This window comes from Grammomys surdaster, unplaced genomic scaffold (genome assembly GCF_004785775.1).
Source record: "Grammomys surdaster isolate TR1022 unplaced genomic scaffold, NIH_TR_1.0 185, whole genome shotgun sequence".
Lineage (NCBI taxonomy): Eukaryota > Metazoa > Chordata > Mammalia > Rodentia > Muridae > Grammomys > Grammomys surdaster.
In genome coordinates this window covers 9,510,642-9,527,217 of record NW_021604630.1, presented here as the reverse complement: position 1 = coordinate 9,527,217, position 16,576 = coordinate 9,510,642, and the positions used below count along the sequence as shown (strand labels likewise).

Here is a 16,576-nt window from a genome sequence, read left to right as displayed (position 1 = left end):
AGGCTGGGATTTAGGAACACTGCATTTATTCAAGAGCCAGAGGGACATGCCTCTGACTCCATTCTCCAAATTTTAGTTTCTGATGTCAGAAGTCAGATGAGATTCAGTAGCTATCTGAGATGAAATTAATGTATCACAGGGCTCCCCAGTGATACAGACATGTCTGCTCAGTTGCCAGACCCAGCGGCCAGACAGGCAAGCTTGAGTCTTGAGTTATATTTGACGTCAATGACTGTTGTCGGAGGAGCTTGAGTAATTTGCTTCCTTTCTTCCTTCTTTTCAAAATTTAATATCCCCAGTGGTTAGGAAAGCTACAAGGTTAGGATGCAAATACGCACATGGCTTTAGTATTAAGTTTATCTCTGGCTGGGGAGAAACGCTCTGATTTCATGGAGAGTAGCAGCTTCCCTTATACGACAGTTCTCGGTAGAGCTGGCAAAGCTTAAACATTATGAGACCATCACCATGCATTTCTCTATCATCTGTTTTGATAGATGATGTCAGTTTGTTCTGGGAAATTATAATTGGATTATTTCTGTCCTGATTTTCATACTTGAAGAATGTAATGTTCCTTCTGACTTTTGCGTTGCAGAAATTGAACCCAAGGCCTCATGCACGCTAGTCAGGAGGTCTGCTGCCAACCTGTGTTTCAATTCCACAACTCTAACTTTAAGGGAAGCTCTGGAGGAGTGAGTCTTGTTAGTGTTGTCTGGAATGAAATAAAGGTTTAGAAGGCATACTTGCTTTCCTGCAAATGTTTTCTTTTGGCTCAATCCAATGGTCAGTTGTTATCAATAAACTACTAAAACAGACAAAGGGACCATACTGGCACATGGTTGGTCTTTTCAACATACTTATTTTTAGGTCTGACAGGGCTTGGTTTTATGGGTTCTCTCTAAACAGAGTTTCATAAGTTAGACCAATTGGATTTAAATTCCTTGAAACAACATATATTTGCAGGCACAAATGAATGAAATAAACACACGTAAGATCAGCATTTGGGGTCCAGTGTGACTGAGTTGACTTCTGAAAAATAAGAATCCAAACCAATGACACATATAAACCAGTTTATTAGATTGTCAGTGATACTTTGCGACAAATTCAAGTTATTTTATTTTACTTCATATAAACAGAGGAAGGGAGGGAACTTTTGAATTTCAAGCTTTGTTCAGCATGTGTGCAGTTAGCATCCACAAAAAGCACCATTGGAATATGGAGGAATTAGCACCACAGGATTTTAGGACCTAACTGTGAACATGCATCACTGAAAAATTTGGAACATGAAAACTGAATTAGTATGAGTTATGGTCCATTATAAACAATACAAGGCAAGTTCTGACTTCTTTTCATACAGTACAATACAGTCACAACTGATGAGAACCTTTGAAATACAATACAGGACAAAACCACCTTGTACCCTGTTAACACTAAAGCAGTTACAGATTTTTAAAAAAATGTTTCTTATAAGAGGCAGCGGGATTGAAGTGATCCTCCCTCCTCAAAATTTAAATTCAGAGTTATATAGTTACATGATCTCTTAAGAAAGTATTTTCAAATCTACATATCTTCTCCTTCAATACTGGCAAATAGCTATTTGGAAAATGAAAGGTTGAAGAGTTAAAGAAACAGCCCCCCACCCCACCCCCAGCAAACCAGACTGAGTCCAGAAGTCCTCCAGTGTGGTAGGGGGCTTACCGCATAAGAGCAGTGTGAAAATGATGCCAATGGCGTCGATACCTGTTTTCCCTTCCATGCAGGAATGCCAAGTACAGAAGCCTTGCGCTCATGATGAACTTCCGTTCATTTCTTTCACCGAATGCCTTTATTCTGGAGTGTAACAAAAGGGACTTAGTCCTTATTCCTCAACTGTCTCTGTAGTGTCATAGGGCTGTTCCTTATGCTTGGTCTGACAACAGTGAAAAAGGTTGAGATTCTCTCTGGATTTAGGGTAATTTGTGAGCTAAAGAAAAAATATTAATTTAAATTTAGCAGATAAGAAATTTGAAAGGGAGTCTCACTATTTGCACAGTACAAACCCACTGCTAATATAACTGAAAACCTTTCTGGCAGAAAACATGTAACACAGCCTCCAGTTTTAGCCTAGGCCAATTCTGGCAAATGAAGGTAACTGTATAAGAAATGTGCAATTTGCATTGATACAGGTATATTCAGATCTCAATGTACTGATGTCATGGAAAATATAATTTTACTCACCAAGAGAAGAATATACCTGGGAGTGTCTACGCAGACACAGGAGTCAATCATGTGTCTGCCCCACATCTAATCTGGAGTAGTGATAACAGGGTCCTTTAGGAAAGAGTACTCAGTAACAGTACAGCAGCAATGTTATGTCGTCTATGTCTAACAGTGAAACATGTTTGAAAGTAGAGTATCAGTACTGTATGGTACGGTTACAATTCACCATTGCTATACTTGTAATACATGCGTTTGTTTTCCAAGTTTTTAAAAATCTCACTAGGACCAACATCTTTCAGAACAACAATCTAACATTAAACGAACGTTCTAAGGAAAATACTTAGCATCACAGAGGTTGAGAAAAGCCTATTATTCAGCATCACAAAATACTCAATAGATCTACATTTACGATTGTTCATGCCTTGACGTCAACACACCTTTGGGTTAATATATCTCATTTTAAAAAGAAAACAAAGACAGAAACCAAACAGTTGACCCAAAAAAGAAATTGATTTTAGCCTTTCCTTGGTAAGGAAAGACCTGATAAGCTTGACTCTTTGCTATATCATGAAATAATGACTCTGTCTAGGAAACATTTACATTGATTAAAATTCTTAAAAGTAGAGAGAGAGAGAAAAAGGGCTAAAGTGTAGAAAGACTTGAAAAGGAATAACAACATGGAAAACGATTGAAATGTTTAGGTGTACTGCTCACAAACAAAACCGGAAAATATTAGCCTATCATTTTTACATTGGCAGAGGATAAGGATCAACATGCAAAGGTAAAAAAAATATTGTATGTTTTTTTTCTGCTGATTAAATCTATTGTATAAATCAACTACCGATTTCTCTAAGAGGGAGCATATATATACCAGCATGTCTACAGGAATGATTTAAATCTGCTAATTCACCAAGTCTGGATGACTGGAGGAAAGAAGAAACAAAATGACTTCTTAAGCTTTATGGTTTCATTAACTGAGTTCAGCTGAAACAAAACCAAGGTGTGATAGGCTAGTGGAATAGTTCTGATTGCCCTCTTATTTAATAATTATTTCAAGACAAAGTAAAGGTAATTAAAAATAAGAATTAACACATAAAAGCTGTCTAAATTTTTTTTCACTGAGAGTCTTTAAATTTTACATGGAAATTTCAAATGATTACATGTTAACTTAGACACTTTTTTTTTTTTTACCATTTTCACATATACTTTTTTTCTATTTTCATTTCTGTATTATTCATTGTTTATACTATGTAACACGATTTTCTGTTAAATTAAAATAGTTTACTTTATCACTTTATATTCTACGTGGCTTTAGAAAAATGTATAATAGGATAAATTTATAAAAGGATAAAGAATACTTTAAGGGATTTTTTAGACAAATTCTACACAGATAAATAGTTAGCTCCAGATAATAAAGTGCCTTCTTTTTTTTAGGTAATTTTTTTTTTTCACTAAAATACTTTAAGGCTTTACAAGAAACCCAGAACTACCAGAAGTTTGATAGTCTATGGGGTTACATTATTAATTACCAATCTTTTGTAACTCTTGTATCATTTAATCTTTCAGTATACATGGCAAGTTTTAATCATTAGAAGTTACAAGTTATGAGTTTGCATCAATTCTGAATACATTTTGAAGGGCAGGGGAAATGTGTGATTTTTAAATGCTGTGATTTATATGTAAGACTCAGAAGTTGTAAATGGCCAATGAACTTCAAAAAGACTCGGTGGATTTTCCAAAGTGTGCCAAATGGGGGTCATTTAAAAAAACTTCTTTGTTCATAGATTCTATTTTCCTTCATTGAAAATGACTGTGCAGCCTTAAGTAGGGAAGGCAGGAGAAAACCAACGGTAAATTATTCAGATACAGGCAGATAGATGCCTTCCATCACAGTAAGTTTATGAGTAACTTGTATTGATGCCAACTTCTAATGATAGCATTTCTACCCACTGTGCTCACAACACACTGGCATATCACAGTAAAATGCCTGTGACCGAACAAGTTTATCTATATGGGAGCCATACCCATACAGAAATCCATTTACTGTATGTTTTATTTGTCTTGCGGGGATATGGGTATGTTTTAAGGACAATTATGTACCTAGTTGTGTGAGAAAATAATCTAGATTTTAGGATAAGTTATGACTACCTAGCTATCTACCAAACTATTTTAAATGAATAAACAGTAGTTAAAATGTTTGAATATTTTCTTAAGTATTTTGACAAGAAAATTGCTTGTATTTAAATTAGTGCAAGAGTAGATGGTCATGGTTTTTCCTGATCATCACTGGACTGACTCAAAGTGTTCTTTGAAGGTGTTGAGGTCAGGACGTAAGCAAACTCAGTAAGGGAATGATCTGTGGGACTCACTCCACATCACCGATCAAACGGAGCCAACAGGAGGGACAAAGCGCTAGTTTTAGGATTGGGTTTGGTTTTGACTCTAAAGCCGAGTAAGAGGACTTCTAAGGGTTAAAAAAAAGTCAGAGTGGTATAAACCATTATAATTGCACATTCCTTTTTCAAAGTGCCACAAGTTACCATATATTTTTCTAAAATGCACACAATTCTACTGTTTCAAACTCTAAATACATATATAGGTTCATCTTTTGCGTACTAGTACAGTCTTACGAACGTCACAAATATAACCAGGAAGATGAACTATAAACTGCCAAAAAAACAGCATTGCGTTTGTAAGTGGTAGCTGTTGAGAGCCTGTGTCTTCGTGAGGATTCACATCCAAGTGTAGTGAAAACAGTCCACAGACCTGATACCAGGAGAGCTTGTTCAAGCGAACATTAGCAATATGCTGCCATGCAATGCACACAAGTCTTACGCTTTAAAAAACATACCGGGCTTAGCTAGCATTTTTTTTTTTTGTCTATTTGACTACATACTTACTCTCTTCAATCATGGAAGCAACTTAGGATCTGATAACCAAGTTTAGAAAACAGTATTAAATACTGAGGTTTCCCATCTTAACTGCTCACTCTTATTATGAAGTACAGCAAAAAATGTGATATTGATTTAACAAGATCCTACCTCTTTCATTTAAATAGAAAGGCTAAGGGGAAATTCATAGTAGTAGTTATCTTTAGAAGAAATATAAGGATAAAAGGACAATGGAGAACAAATCAAAGAATTATATGAAAGTTCCCCATATTGCTGACTTCCCATTTCATCAGGAAAGAGTTAACAACAGCTCTTTACCATGTAATGACTGTACTAATATACAGTTCAAAGAACTGCCATGCACACTCATTTACATTCTGAGTATGTCTACTCTTTCTGAGTGTAATGAGATTGAGGTTGCTGCTTTGAAAACTGAGATGAAAACTACGGCATTCAGGGGAACGAGAGACTGTCACTCAGCTATGCCGAGTGCAGTGTCTGCTTCTCTTATGCCAGGGGCTAGTCTGGCAGAGTGCCATGAGAAGGCTGGCTGGAGCCGGAAAGTCCTACTGTTAAAACTAGGAATGGTTCATCATCACAGGAGATGGCTCTTTAAAAGGATCACTTCCTTTTCCTACAGATTAAGAGTCTCCCTTCTACAGTGGTGGTTCTCAACCTTCCTAATGCCTTTTGATACCAGTGTGGTGAAAAAATGTTGTTATGGTGACCCAACCATAAAACTACTCTGTTGCTACTTTATAACAGCAATTTTGCTGCTGTTATGAATTGTAATGTAAATATCTGATGTGTGATTCCCAAAGGGGGTCTCGACCCACAGGTTGAGAAGTGCTGTTCCACCCTCTAACAATGACAATAAAGGCATCTGGAAGGAATGCCCCGTTAGATAAGCCTTTCACCTTTTCTGGCTAGAGCTTGAACCCGAAATTGATATGGTAGCTTTCTGAGAAAATGGACGTTGAGAATGTAGTCAAATCAGAATGGATCATGCGTAAGTCACTGTCTTCCTCCTCTACCAACCCAAGCCCAATATGCTGACAGGCCAACCACAGGACAGATAAGGATCTATCCACAGAATCTTCTTACAGTTTTGCTCAGCCCTAGGTTTTGATCGTTTCAGCACTTAAAATTTGTTAGAGAAATACTTAAAAATCACTGAAATACATGAAGTTCTTAATCAAAATTGCAGACACAAAAACTCATTACATATAGTAGTCCAACTATATTTAGCTGATCTAATACCCCAAATAATTTAATACTGTGCTGTCTTTCTTGCTAATACACACTTTTTCGGCAGTGTAAAAGCTAGATGACTGTATTTATTTAGAACACAGCTTGTGGTGGCAGTTCTACACATGGATCTAATTACTGATCATCTGCAAGAAACCCATTCTTACTGTGTTACTTATTCGTTTGTCTTTTCTTTAGCTGTTACATTTATGGAACTCTTATTTGTAAGATGTCTCACAACAGTTACATAGCAGGTGTTTCTCACTGTATCCAGGTGAGGCTGGCTACGTTAATCAATTGGGTAGTTGAACCACACAAACTTGTAAAAGCTGAGTGTAGCTTCTCTACTCTGTCGACAGTGACAGGGTATTGTTCTATGTCAAGCATATTTTATCATCTTTAGGGCCAAAGACAGGAGCTTACGTTCTGCTGTAGTAGTCAGACCCATCAGAGTATGCAAAATAAATACCTGCTGATTCAATGCATGAGAAACAGGACTGAGAAGATAGACAAATAACCTTTCTATTACACTCCCCCTGGCAGTCTCTCTATCAAGCGCTCCTCTGGCCTCATTACAATACGGTCGGTGGTGTCACTACCTGACTACAGGGTAGCTCTACTCATTCTGAAGTCACCATGACATAGCCCATGGAAGTGTATCTTCCAGAGTACCGGTGACAGCACTGACTACAACTTTCCCTAAAACTCACAATTATACATCTTCACCTTTGCCAGGTGTTCTAGTTAAAGGCCAAGCTGCTGCTTATAGTAGCCAGTACTTTCCTGAAACTAATTCAGACTTAGTGAATCAAGAAAAGTCGCATAGCTGCAGCCCACCAGCATGAATATGGAGGCTATCAGGAGGAATGGAAAGCTAGTTACACAGACACACAGTTGGGATCTGAGGACCGCTGTTAAAGTAGGAAAACCGAGTCCTGGTGTGGGGTTGTGGGGGTGGCGGTGGAGAGTTCTTTCCTTGGACCAAGTGACTTCTAAGGTTAGACTAGATGATGACAAGGGTCCTTTTTAGCTCTAAAATCCTTTATTGTGCTAACTGCTTCTTCCACTGACAAAACTGGAAACTGGGTGACACTTAAAAAAAAAAAAAGGCAAGCTAAGCCCTAAAAGTTTGGTGGTTCAGAACTCTCCCACAGCTCTGAGTAATAAATTCTCTTGAAATAAATCACTATGCTTTCTTTGGGAACAAGTGTACAGAGAGTATTTTAAATCCTGAATAACCCTATGTAAGTCCCAATAGTATGTGGTCACAACAAGACTGTATTTTGCCAATAAAAGTCGTATTTAGGAGACTGTCCTGTTCCTCCCACCTGCTGTGAAGTCACTGGCTAAAGAACATGTCCTTCCACGACCCCATTTCCCACTGTAGGGAGAGGACGGCCACTTATTTCTTGTGAAAATCAGAGCTGTGGTTTTAAATACCATCTGTGGATATTAAGTATGAGTTTTTAACTTCCAGTCACTTCATATGTATACAAAATGCCATGTTCACCAAGAAGCAATAACAACTAAAATGTAATGAGTCAAAAAACTGAAAAGTGAGAAGCCAATTCTTCTGAGTGTGCAGGGCTAAGCCCAGGCTCAGCTCCTGAGCCAGCACCTTTAGTCCCGTATACACCTCGTTTATGCTTTCCAGGGCAAGCAAATGGGAGGAGGAAGGGTATTTACTATAATATCAACTTTATTTTATGCTGAGACTTTTCAAAAACTCTTCAACAGGAAATATACACCAAGAAATAAAGTTTGAAGTTCTCTAACTCATAACCCATGGTCGAGTCTTTATATTATCTCTCATATTCAAATGAGAATAAGGGCTAGTCCTCATTTTTCTATCTGGCAAGAAACATTATTGGCTGTTAATTAAAATTAATTACTATGACTAAAATGATGCTGGACTGTTTAGATGTTGCTCAAAAGAAGTTAGCAGTCTTTAGGATGGAGAATATATCCTCGAGGCTTATAGTGATGGTTCGGTAGGTTTTTCCTTACAGATTAAATTAAACTAATAAGGTTCTCTTGCTAATTCAAATCGAACTGGCCTTTTAAAAAATGAGAAATACAACGCAGGCCAAATTCTACATGAAAGTAGGTCACGTTAAAGAGAAGCTTCATTTCAGTATTTTTGGAATTATCAGACTGAAACCAGAAGAAAAATAAGTCTGAGTAGGTAGGGAAGGGCAGGCAAGATGGCCAGGTGGGTAAAGGTGCTTGACGTGCAAGCCTGGTGACCTGAGTTCGATGCCCAGAACCCACCTAAAGGTGCACGGGGAGCTCTGACTCTATGCACTGACTATGAGGTAGCCCTTTCACTTCCACATGTGCACCATGACATGCACGCCCATTTCCAGACATCACACAGACATACACACACACACACACACAGACACACACAGACATAGACACACACACAGAGACAGACAGACAGACACACACACACAAACACAGACATACACACACACACAGACACACACAGACATAAACACACACACAAACACAAACATACAGACACACACACAGACACACAGGCACACAGATACAGACAGACAGACAGACAGACACACACACACACACATACATATTTAAGAAGGAGCCACAAAGGATTGTAGGGTACTTAGTGGTAGGCAGGGACATAAAAGGAATGAGAATTCAAGTGGCTATGAGAGCTAGGAAATTAAAATAATAGTTCTATTAGTGTTTGCTCATCTCTCAGGCTACTCTGTATCTCCTTGGGTAGCTTTTCCCATGAACTGATATAAGCATTATGTTGCTATAGGGCTTTTTTCTATTGCTAAATAATGATTTAAACATTGAATGAGGTGTCATCCTCCCATAGCAGCAACCGGGTAGCTGTTGTGTTTGCTATTGGCATGTGACAGCATGCTGGGATCCCTCTGTGCTCCTAGTGCTGAAGGTGGAGGCAGGTGTGGATGCAGGGCAACATCTAATTAGTTATTTACAGGACACGGATAGGACTCTTGCACAAGACAATAGACGAATACTGCAATATAGTGTAGCATGCAGCACCCCAGAATCACTGTGAATATGTGTTCAAACTCACTGCTATTGCTGGAACTTCACTGACTCAAGAGCTAAATGGCAATATTTAGATATCCTTAGGATGTTGAGAAAAGCCAGATGCAATCTAGATATCAATCTTGATGTGTCCACTCATCTGGGACTGACAGAACCTTTCCTTGGGATTCTAGGTCAAACTCAATTTCTAACTATAACATTGAGTTCATTGGGTCCACACTACATCGTCTAGACTACACAATAGCTACCAAAGGATCACTAACTTGGCAAACAATGGAAGTACTGTTAGAGCTATCATTTTTCTTTAAAAGACAAAGTTAGGCACAGGACAGCCTTGAACTTGTGGTTCTCCTTCAGCCTCTCAAGTATTAGGATTGCAGGTATGCCGTACCAGGCCCAGCTCTCTAGGGTGTTAGACTAGACTCTTCAATGAGTATTTCCTCTCCTGGAGTTATTTTTAATGCTTGCTCTGTGAAACTACAGCATTGAGGGAAAGAAACAAAGAGTCTGAAGGCCACTGTGATGGCTAACGGGCTCTCACCTTCGTTCTGTTTTCAGTGGAAAAATTCATTTTTCAGAAACAGTACTTCTTGATCCATACAGCCCCAGTTACAGTGGGAGAGGTGTCTGAAAGTCACAGGTACTGTCACTTAATGCTGGACAGCATTTTCTCACCAGGTTTGCTGTGAAGACGTTCATCAACTCAGACACACAGTTCAGATCTGTTCTAAGAAGACTGTTTTATCAGCAATAAAACGAAAAAACTACTGCACAACTCAACAATATGGATGATTTAGCAAACAAAACCACCCAACATGAAAAAAATATATGCTCAGTGAAATAAAATCCTAGAATACATGAACACTCGGCAAATGAGATCAATGGATACTTCTGGAAACTGGGAAGGTAGGCATGGGGATGTTGTGACTGATAGGCATACAGAAACTTTTTGGGTAATGGAAATATTCCTTGTCGCCATAGTCGCTGAAACTGACTGAGTGGTATAGCATTTAACATCATGTAAATGGTGTTTTAATCAAAAATTGCAAAGCATAACAGTGATATATATCTAAATATTCCTTCAGAAATATTAGAAGGTAGGTGCCATTATTTTCTTCAAAAAATGTTCTCTTTCAAACTCTCCCACAAAGAATAATACACTCTGGAATGGAACCCAGGACTAATACTCTCAAGGGACTACTGTGGGACAACAGGGAACAGCCAGCTTGGAAAGGAGACAGATTCACTATAAGCAGGTGTGTGGGTGTGGGGAAATGGGATTTTATCTTCTGCTGCTTGGTATAGTGAAATATGTACATAGCATTCCATGTTTAAAAGCCTAGAATGCCAGTGTGGGTCCTAATTTATGATTACCTCACTATTATAATTTGCTGTGTTCATCGGTTTTAAAGCAGTTACTTTCTGAGTCAAGTATCTAATGGATGCTTAGTTTTCCTTCAGACACAACCCTGTTACTCTTTACAGTCATTCTAAAAATAAAAGAAAATTATGTTAGTTCTGAGAAGAAAAGCGCTAATATACTGAACAGAATTTGCTCACAAGCGATGCCAAGTATTCATCTGTAAAGTTAAAAATGTAATCAAAAGCCAATCACTTTTCCAATTTACTCCTTTTGGTAATTTCAATTAAAACCTACCAAAGGTGTGTGCTGTCCCATGGCTCGATGTGTCATAACAAAGGCATCGAAAATAAGGTCTGACCACTCATCATCATGTCCACCTGAGAGCAGAGGGAAAGCTGAACACCACAACTTCCCGCACAATGAGGGCTACAGCAAGGTGTTAGAAAGGAAGCGAGTGACCAAGTTTCCCTAGAATCACTATGTTTTACCTTGAAAAGAGGTTTTTTACTCCACATTACAAATTGAGATTGATTCATAGTGAAAGTGTAGACACAAGCTTAGTTTGAACCCAAAACAAAAGAAGGCTGACTCTCCTGACTTGTAATTACTATCATGGCTGTTAATGGAAAACGCCATAAATGTAAATTGATATACTACTAATGAACAATAAGTCAATAAGATAACACAGGTTCTCTCAGCTATGGTTTCCCTGGAACTGCTCAACTAACAGTCCCTGTGCACCTCTCAGAGGAAACAAGGAACACGTATGCAGTCAACACAATGGCAGTCAGGTGACAGTTCAGGTAAACATTCCTGGTGGTTTTGTAAGTCTCTAAGTTTCAGAAGAAAACAGAGCTCCTGTGTGAGATAAAAGGAAAAGCCACACAGTTCAGATACCCACGTGGGAGGGTGTCATCAAGCCCACGAGCTGCACAGTGCCCTAGGACAGTCACTGGGGCCCAAACTGTAGCTGTCCCTTAGATCCCGAAACCCAGGAGTTTATTAGTGGAAAGCTTCTTCCTTTAAAGGACTTGAAATGAGTTCCACACCTCATCTTAATCTTTTTTTAATTTGTTTGTTTTGCTTTATTTTGAGGTAAGGTCTTAAAAGCCAAGGCTGGCCTTGAATTCACTCTGTTCCTTAAGACGGACTGGCAGTGCTACCTCTGCCTCCAGGGTGGCTGAGATTACAGACATTTGTCACCACATGGACTTGTAATGATGGTTTCAATTTTAGAATAAAGGGATGAAAAAAATTCACCCAGTGCTGAGAAAACACTCAGCGGTATTTTAAATAAACGTATCTTCTGGCTGCCTCTGAAGCAGAAGATAAACACTGGCTACAGAGAAACCACTTTACAAGATCTTGTGCAGGTTCTGAAGTGAGGAGTTAGGTGGTTTTTGAAGAAACTACAAGACGTTTTTGAGGTTTTTCCCTGTTTATGAAGGGACAGGAGAGTCCTTCAGAATGAAGCAAAGTTGAGGGCGTATGGAGATAAGTAGATATCAGGTTGTCAAGTCATTATGGCTATCCATGCCAGGATGAAGAAACAGAAGAAGCAGTTGCTTTAGTGCAAGGCCAACTGGTCTTCAACTCATGTGACCTACCTAATGCTTGGCTTTTGACAGACAGGAGCTTTTTTTTTTTTTTTTTAAATTTCTTAACCATAATCTTCCTCATTTTCTTAATGTCTTTGAATGAACAGAAAATTTGAATTCTGCTGGAGTCTCGTGCACATTTTTTTCTTACACAGTTAGAGCCCTTGGTTTTCTGTTCAAGCAAGATTCATTATGCATTCGTGCCCTTGTACAAACAACTGCGACACTTCCAAGATTACAAGTTAGGAAGTTTAATAATGTTAACATTTCTTACGTGTCACTATGTGACAGATATTTTGCTATGGCTTCATGTATCTTAGAATGTTTAATTTTCTTAAACAGCAACTGGTTCACCAGTGGTCCTTTTGCTCTGGAATTGACTGAGGCCCTGGAGCTAGAAGACGGCCTATAGAAGAGTGGGTGATCAGCAGGTAAGACTGGAGGTTGAATGAACACCTTTCAGAACACTATGAAGTTAGATTAAATGCCCTAAATCTGATAGACTCTGGACTTCAATCCAGGACTGGCTGACACCAAAGTCAGTGCTAGTAACTGTGCTGTACTGGTGCTGGAGAATGTAGGGGACCCAGAACCTAGAACTGTCATTAACATCACTGCTATTGCATAAGGAAGTGGAGGAAGTTGGTTAGAATGACTCTTGTTTTATTCTTCTCTTAGGAAAAGGTAGCTGTGGAACTTGTATTAAGCTCTTCCTCGATAATCCTAGTCATATGGAGCATTTAAAAAGGCAATTTACATATATCATATTTAAATATATGATAATTTATAAATATATGATAATTCTTGCAGATTGGACCAACTTGCACATGAACTTTTTATGGCCATAAATATAAGGTCAGAATAATCCAATGTGCATGTAAAATTCAGAAATTAAGATGGCTAATTCCTCAGCGATGCTACAACTTTGGTAACCTGGGAATATCAAGGATAGGGGTCATTTATTTTATGGAATTTCCTAATTAAAGCTTTGATCAGAGTGTTATTAATGCTATTGAAGTGGAGATACTTCTAACATGTGCTGAGTTCTTGCTCTGACAGATGACGTAATGAACGGGGCACGGCAGCTCTCTGGAGTCTTCACTCTTGTTCACTGCGAACCCTCACGAGGAGAACAGAGGCGTGGGTTCTTGAGTTAGTTAGGTAAGAAACTCACACTACCTTCAAACGGATCTTCAAAACAGTCTCCTCAGGCTTATTATGTGGTCATTCATGCATCTCTTGTTCATAGGGACATAGGTTCATGGTATTGATAAAGTTCTTAAAGAATAAAATATTGTACTAAAAACCAATAAACTAGACAAAAAGAGTGAACATGAGGACAAAGGTCATTAGTTGGTTCATTAGGTCTACTATGCAGATGAGGTAGTTGAACTCACCCTGGGTGCAATGATAAGAGGTCACGGAGACAAGGGATTCGGCTGCTCGGGGAGGGAGGGTAACGCGGGTTTGAAGGCGAGCAGCTAGCCTGCCTTGTTGACAGTCAGAAGAAAGTGAAGACACCTGGGTGCTGACAGGACCACCAGACCACAGCATTACTGTGTCTACTACCAGGGCTCAGAACCAGCACACTCTGAGTGGAAGACTGGAGCCTAACGGACATGTGAAAGCAAGGAGGTACCTACAATGCTTCTTTCTCCCCTCCATCTCTTCCTCCCTTCTTCCCTTCCTCCCTTTCTCCCTCCCTCCTTCCCTCCCTCCCTCCCTCTCTCCTTCCCTTCTTGATAGAATTTCATGTAGCCCAGGCTGGCCATGAACTTGTGTTCCCTGCCTCCAACTCTGAAATGCTGGGCTTACTGGCAGGTACCACATCAGCCTAGAATGCAGCCTGAGAAGTCCTTTAGCTATAGAAACGTCTAAACTGACCAACTTTTCTTTTCAAGGCTGCCATCTAACACTTGCCTGTCAGTACGAAGGCTTTACTTCTCAGCGGGCTTATTAACGCCTTGTCATTTTATTATTAGGTAGGCTGGTGATTGCGGCTAATCATGCCGCTTGCCAGGGCCTCAGCTGTATATCTAAGAGGGGCTAGCAACGTGCAACTAATTTAAATCAGGACTAAGTGAGGTTGTATGTGAAAGAACTCTGAGAATGATTTCAAGTTCTATATAAATTAAAATGAAACATTTCCATCTTTAACTTAATTAGAAAATACTTAATAATTAATGAACAGTTCACAAATGATTCAATGTATGCCTGAGTGGTCTGCACTGCAATGTTCCTATGTGAGAAGTAGCGTATCTGCTGACTCACATGACCTGAACAGAGTCAGGCCTATTCTATTTGGCCCATCAGTGACACAGTCACTACAGTAAAGGGCACTGGAGGATGTTTGTAAATTCTATTATGTGGAAATCAATCTGTGACTACACAATGAGCAAAGTAAGACTCAAGTCAGGCAGACTACAGAAGCCTAAGGCAGGGAGAGCAAATATGCAATCCATGTCACCATGCCGTGTCACCCAGCTACAGAAACCATGGCAGCATTATACGATGCGCCTTCATGGGGATGCCTAGTCACTGCTCAGGCTTGTTGCTCAGGCACTCTCTGTCACTTGAAAACTCTAGGCATGAGATGGAACAGATTGCTATTTTCATTCCTGGACAGCAAGAGAGCTTTGGAATGATGAAGACAAAATTACTGTCTAAAATAGTCCTGTTGTATTTCTCTGTTTGCATGAGTGAAATATATTTAGTGCACTGACAGAATGTAAAAATAAATCATATTTAAAAAGATCAATTGCTAAACGTAAAATACAGCCAATTATGATAGTGTCACTCTTCTTAGGTATGAACACACTTGCCTAGGGCACGGCAGATAAATTAGATAGCTGTTGAAGGGAAACAGGTTTGATCAGGCTCCAAAAGATATTCAGAACCAAGTAACCCTGGGCATGGCGCAAAAATGTCTTTAAGTAAAATTTAGAATGTTTAGAAAACAGAAGACCCCACAACACATTGCACCTTAATTTGCGTGGCATCTTTGCAACAAAAATGACACAGTATTCCCTAGTGGGTTACAAATGATCACTTTCATTACCACTCGTCACTATTTAAAATTCTGTGAAGTACTGTGATTTCAAAGGCAGAAAAGGAACAGGAGGAGGAACATCAGTGATTAAGTGAAGAGAGATGATTTTTGCAATCAGCACCGGGCAGAGTGCGGAGGGAATGCAGAGGAGGAAGAGAGAGGCCTTCAAATTTATATTCAAGTCAAGGAGGTAAGAGTTCTCATATGGGAAACCAAGTTGAACGTATACTGAACCAAGATTTCTAAAAATCTCATCAAACTCTAAGAAATGCCGACTTAAAGCTTTTGTCTAGTTAAAGCTTACACAGGATCATTAATTCATTTCTGTATTAGCTTACACCCCCCCCACACACACCCACACCCACACATACACCAACACACACAAGGTTAACCATGGGGACTGGGCAAATTAGAAGGGAAAGTGTAAAGGAGCCATAAGAAGAACGCTAAGGATGGAATGGTCAGTAAATGTCAGGTGCAAGGAAGAGCAGCTGGAGAAGATGAAGACCATAGAAGGAAGCTGGAGATAGCGAACAAGTTTGACTGGCTCAAGGGATGAAGCCATTAGAAGGGTCCAGAGTTCACATAGCCTGTCCCAGTCCTCACAAGTGATGGGTGAGAAGAATGCCATCCCCAGAACTAAATGCTCTGCCCTAAGCCCTGGCTCTGCTAGAAATCAAGATGCGGCTCCTGAACATAGAGGCCTGACCTCTATATAAATAGCATTGCTGCACATCAGGAGGTCAAAGGCAAGACTAGGATTCCTTTCAACGCCACAAAGACTTCCAATGATAGTCCAAGTCATAAACACCTAAAATTCTTTGGTTTTCTTAAGTGTATTATAAATACAGAAAGTAATTTAGCACTGAATGCAATTTAGTTTAAAGCTATGCTGTGTAACAAATTTGTTACTAAGAGTAACTTGTCATTTAGTATTAATTATTCAAAGTCTAGAGAATCAAGTGCTGTGTCTGCCCAAGGTTAATCTTTTCAATAGAAAATGTAAAAGTTCTATCACCTAACATGTGGATTCTATGTAATAAGTTTCACATCAGATGCAAATACCTTAATGGAAGGAACTGCTTGAACCGTAGGGTGTTATATCCCCAAACCCAAGTCAGAGACTTTTAAAAAGCAAAGAATTCAAACTAGCATTAGTTACTGTAAGTGCCACAGACAC

The 16,576-nt window shown here is 39.2% G+C and overlaps 1 protein-coding gene across 1 annotated transcript in view; it reads right to left on the bottom strand.

Annotated features, from left to right (window-relative positions):
- Positions 1 to 1,050: 1,050 nt before the first annotated feature.
- Purg (purine rich element binding protein G) overlaps positions 1,051 to 16,576 on the bottom strand; it is a 31,140-nt gene continuing 15,614 nt past the window's right edge. The window contains exon 2 of the mRNA XM_028768296.1: positions 1,051 to 1,960. Coding sequence (XP_028624129.1) covers positions 1,856 to 1,960 — 105 coding nt within the window. The 3' untranslated portion in view covers positions 1,051 to 1,855. The remainder of the gene's footprint in view (positions 1,961 to 16,576) is intronic.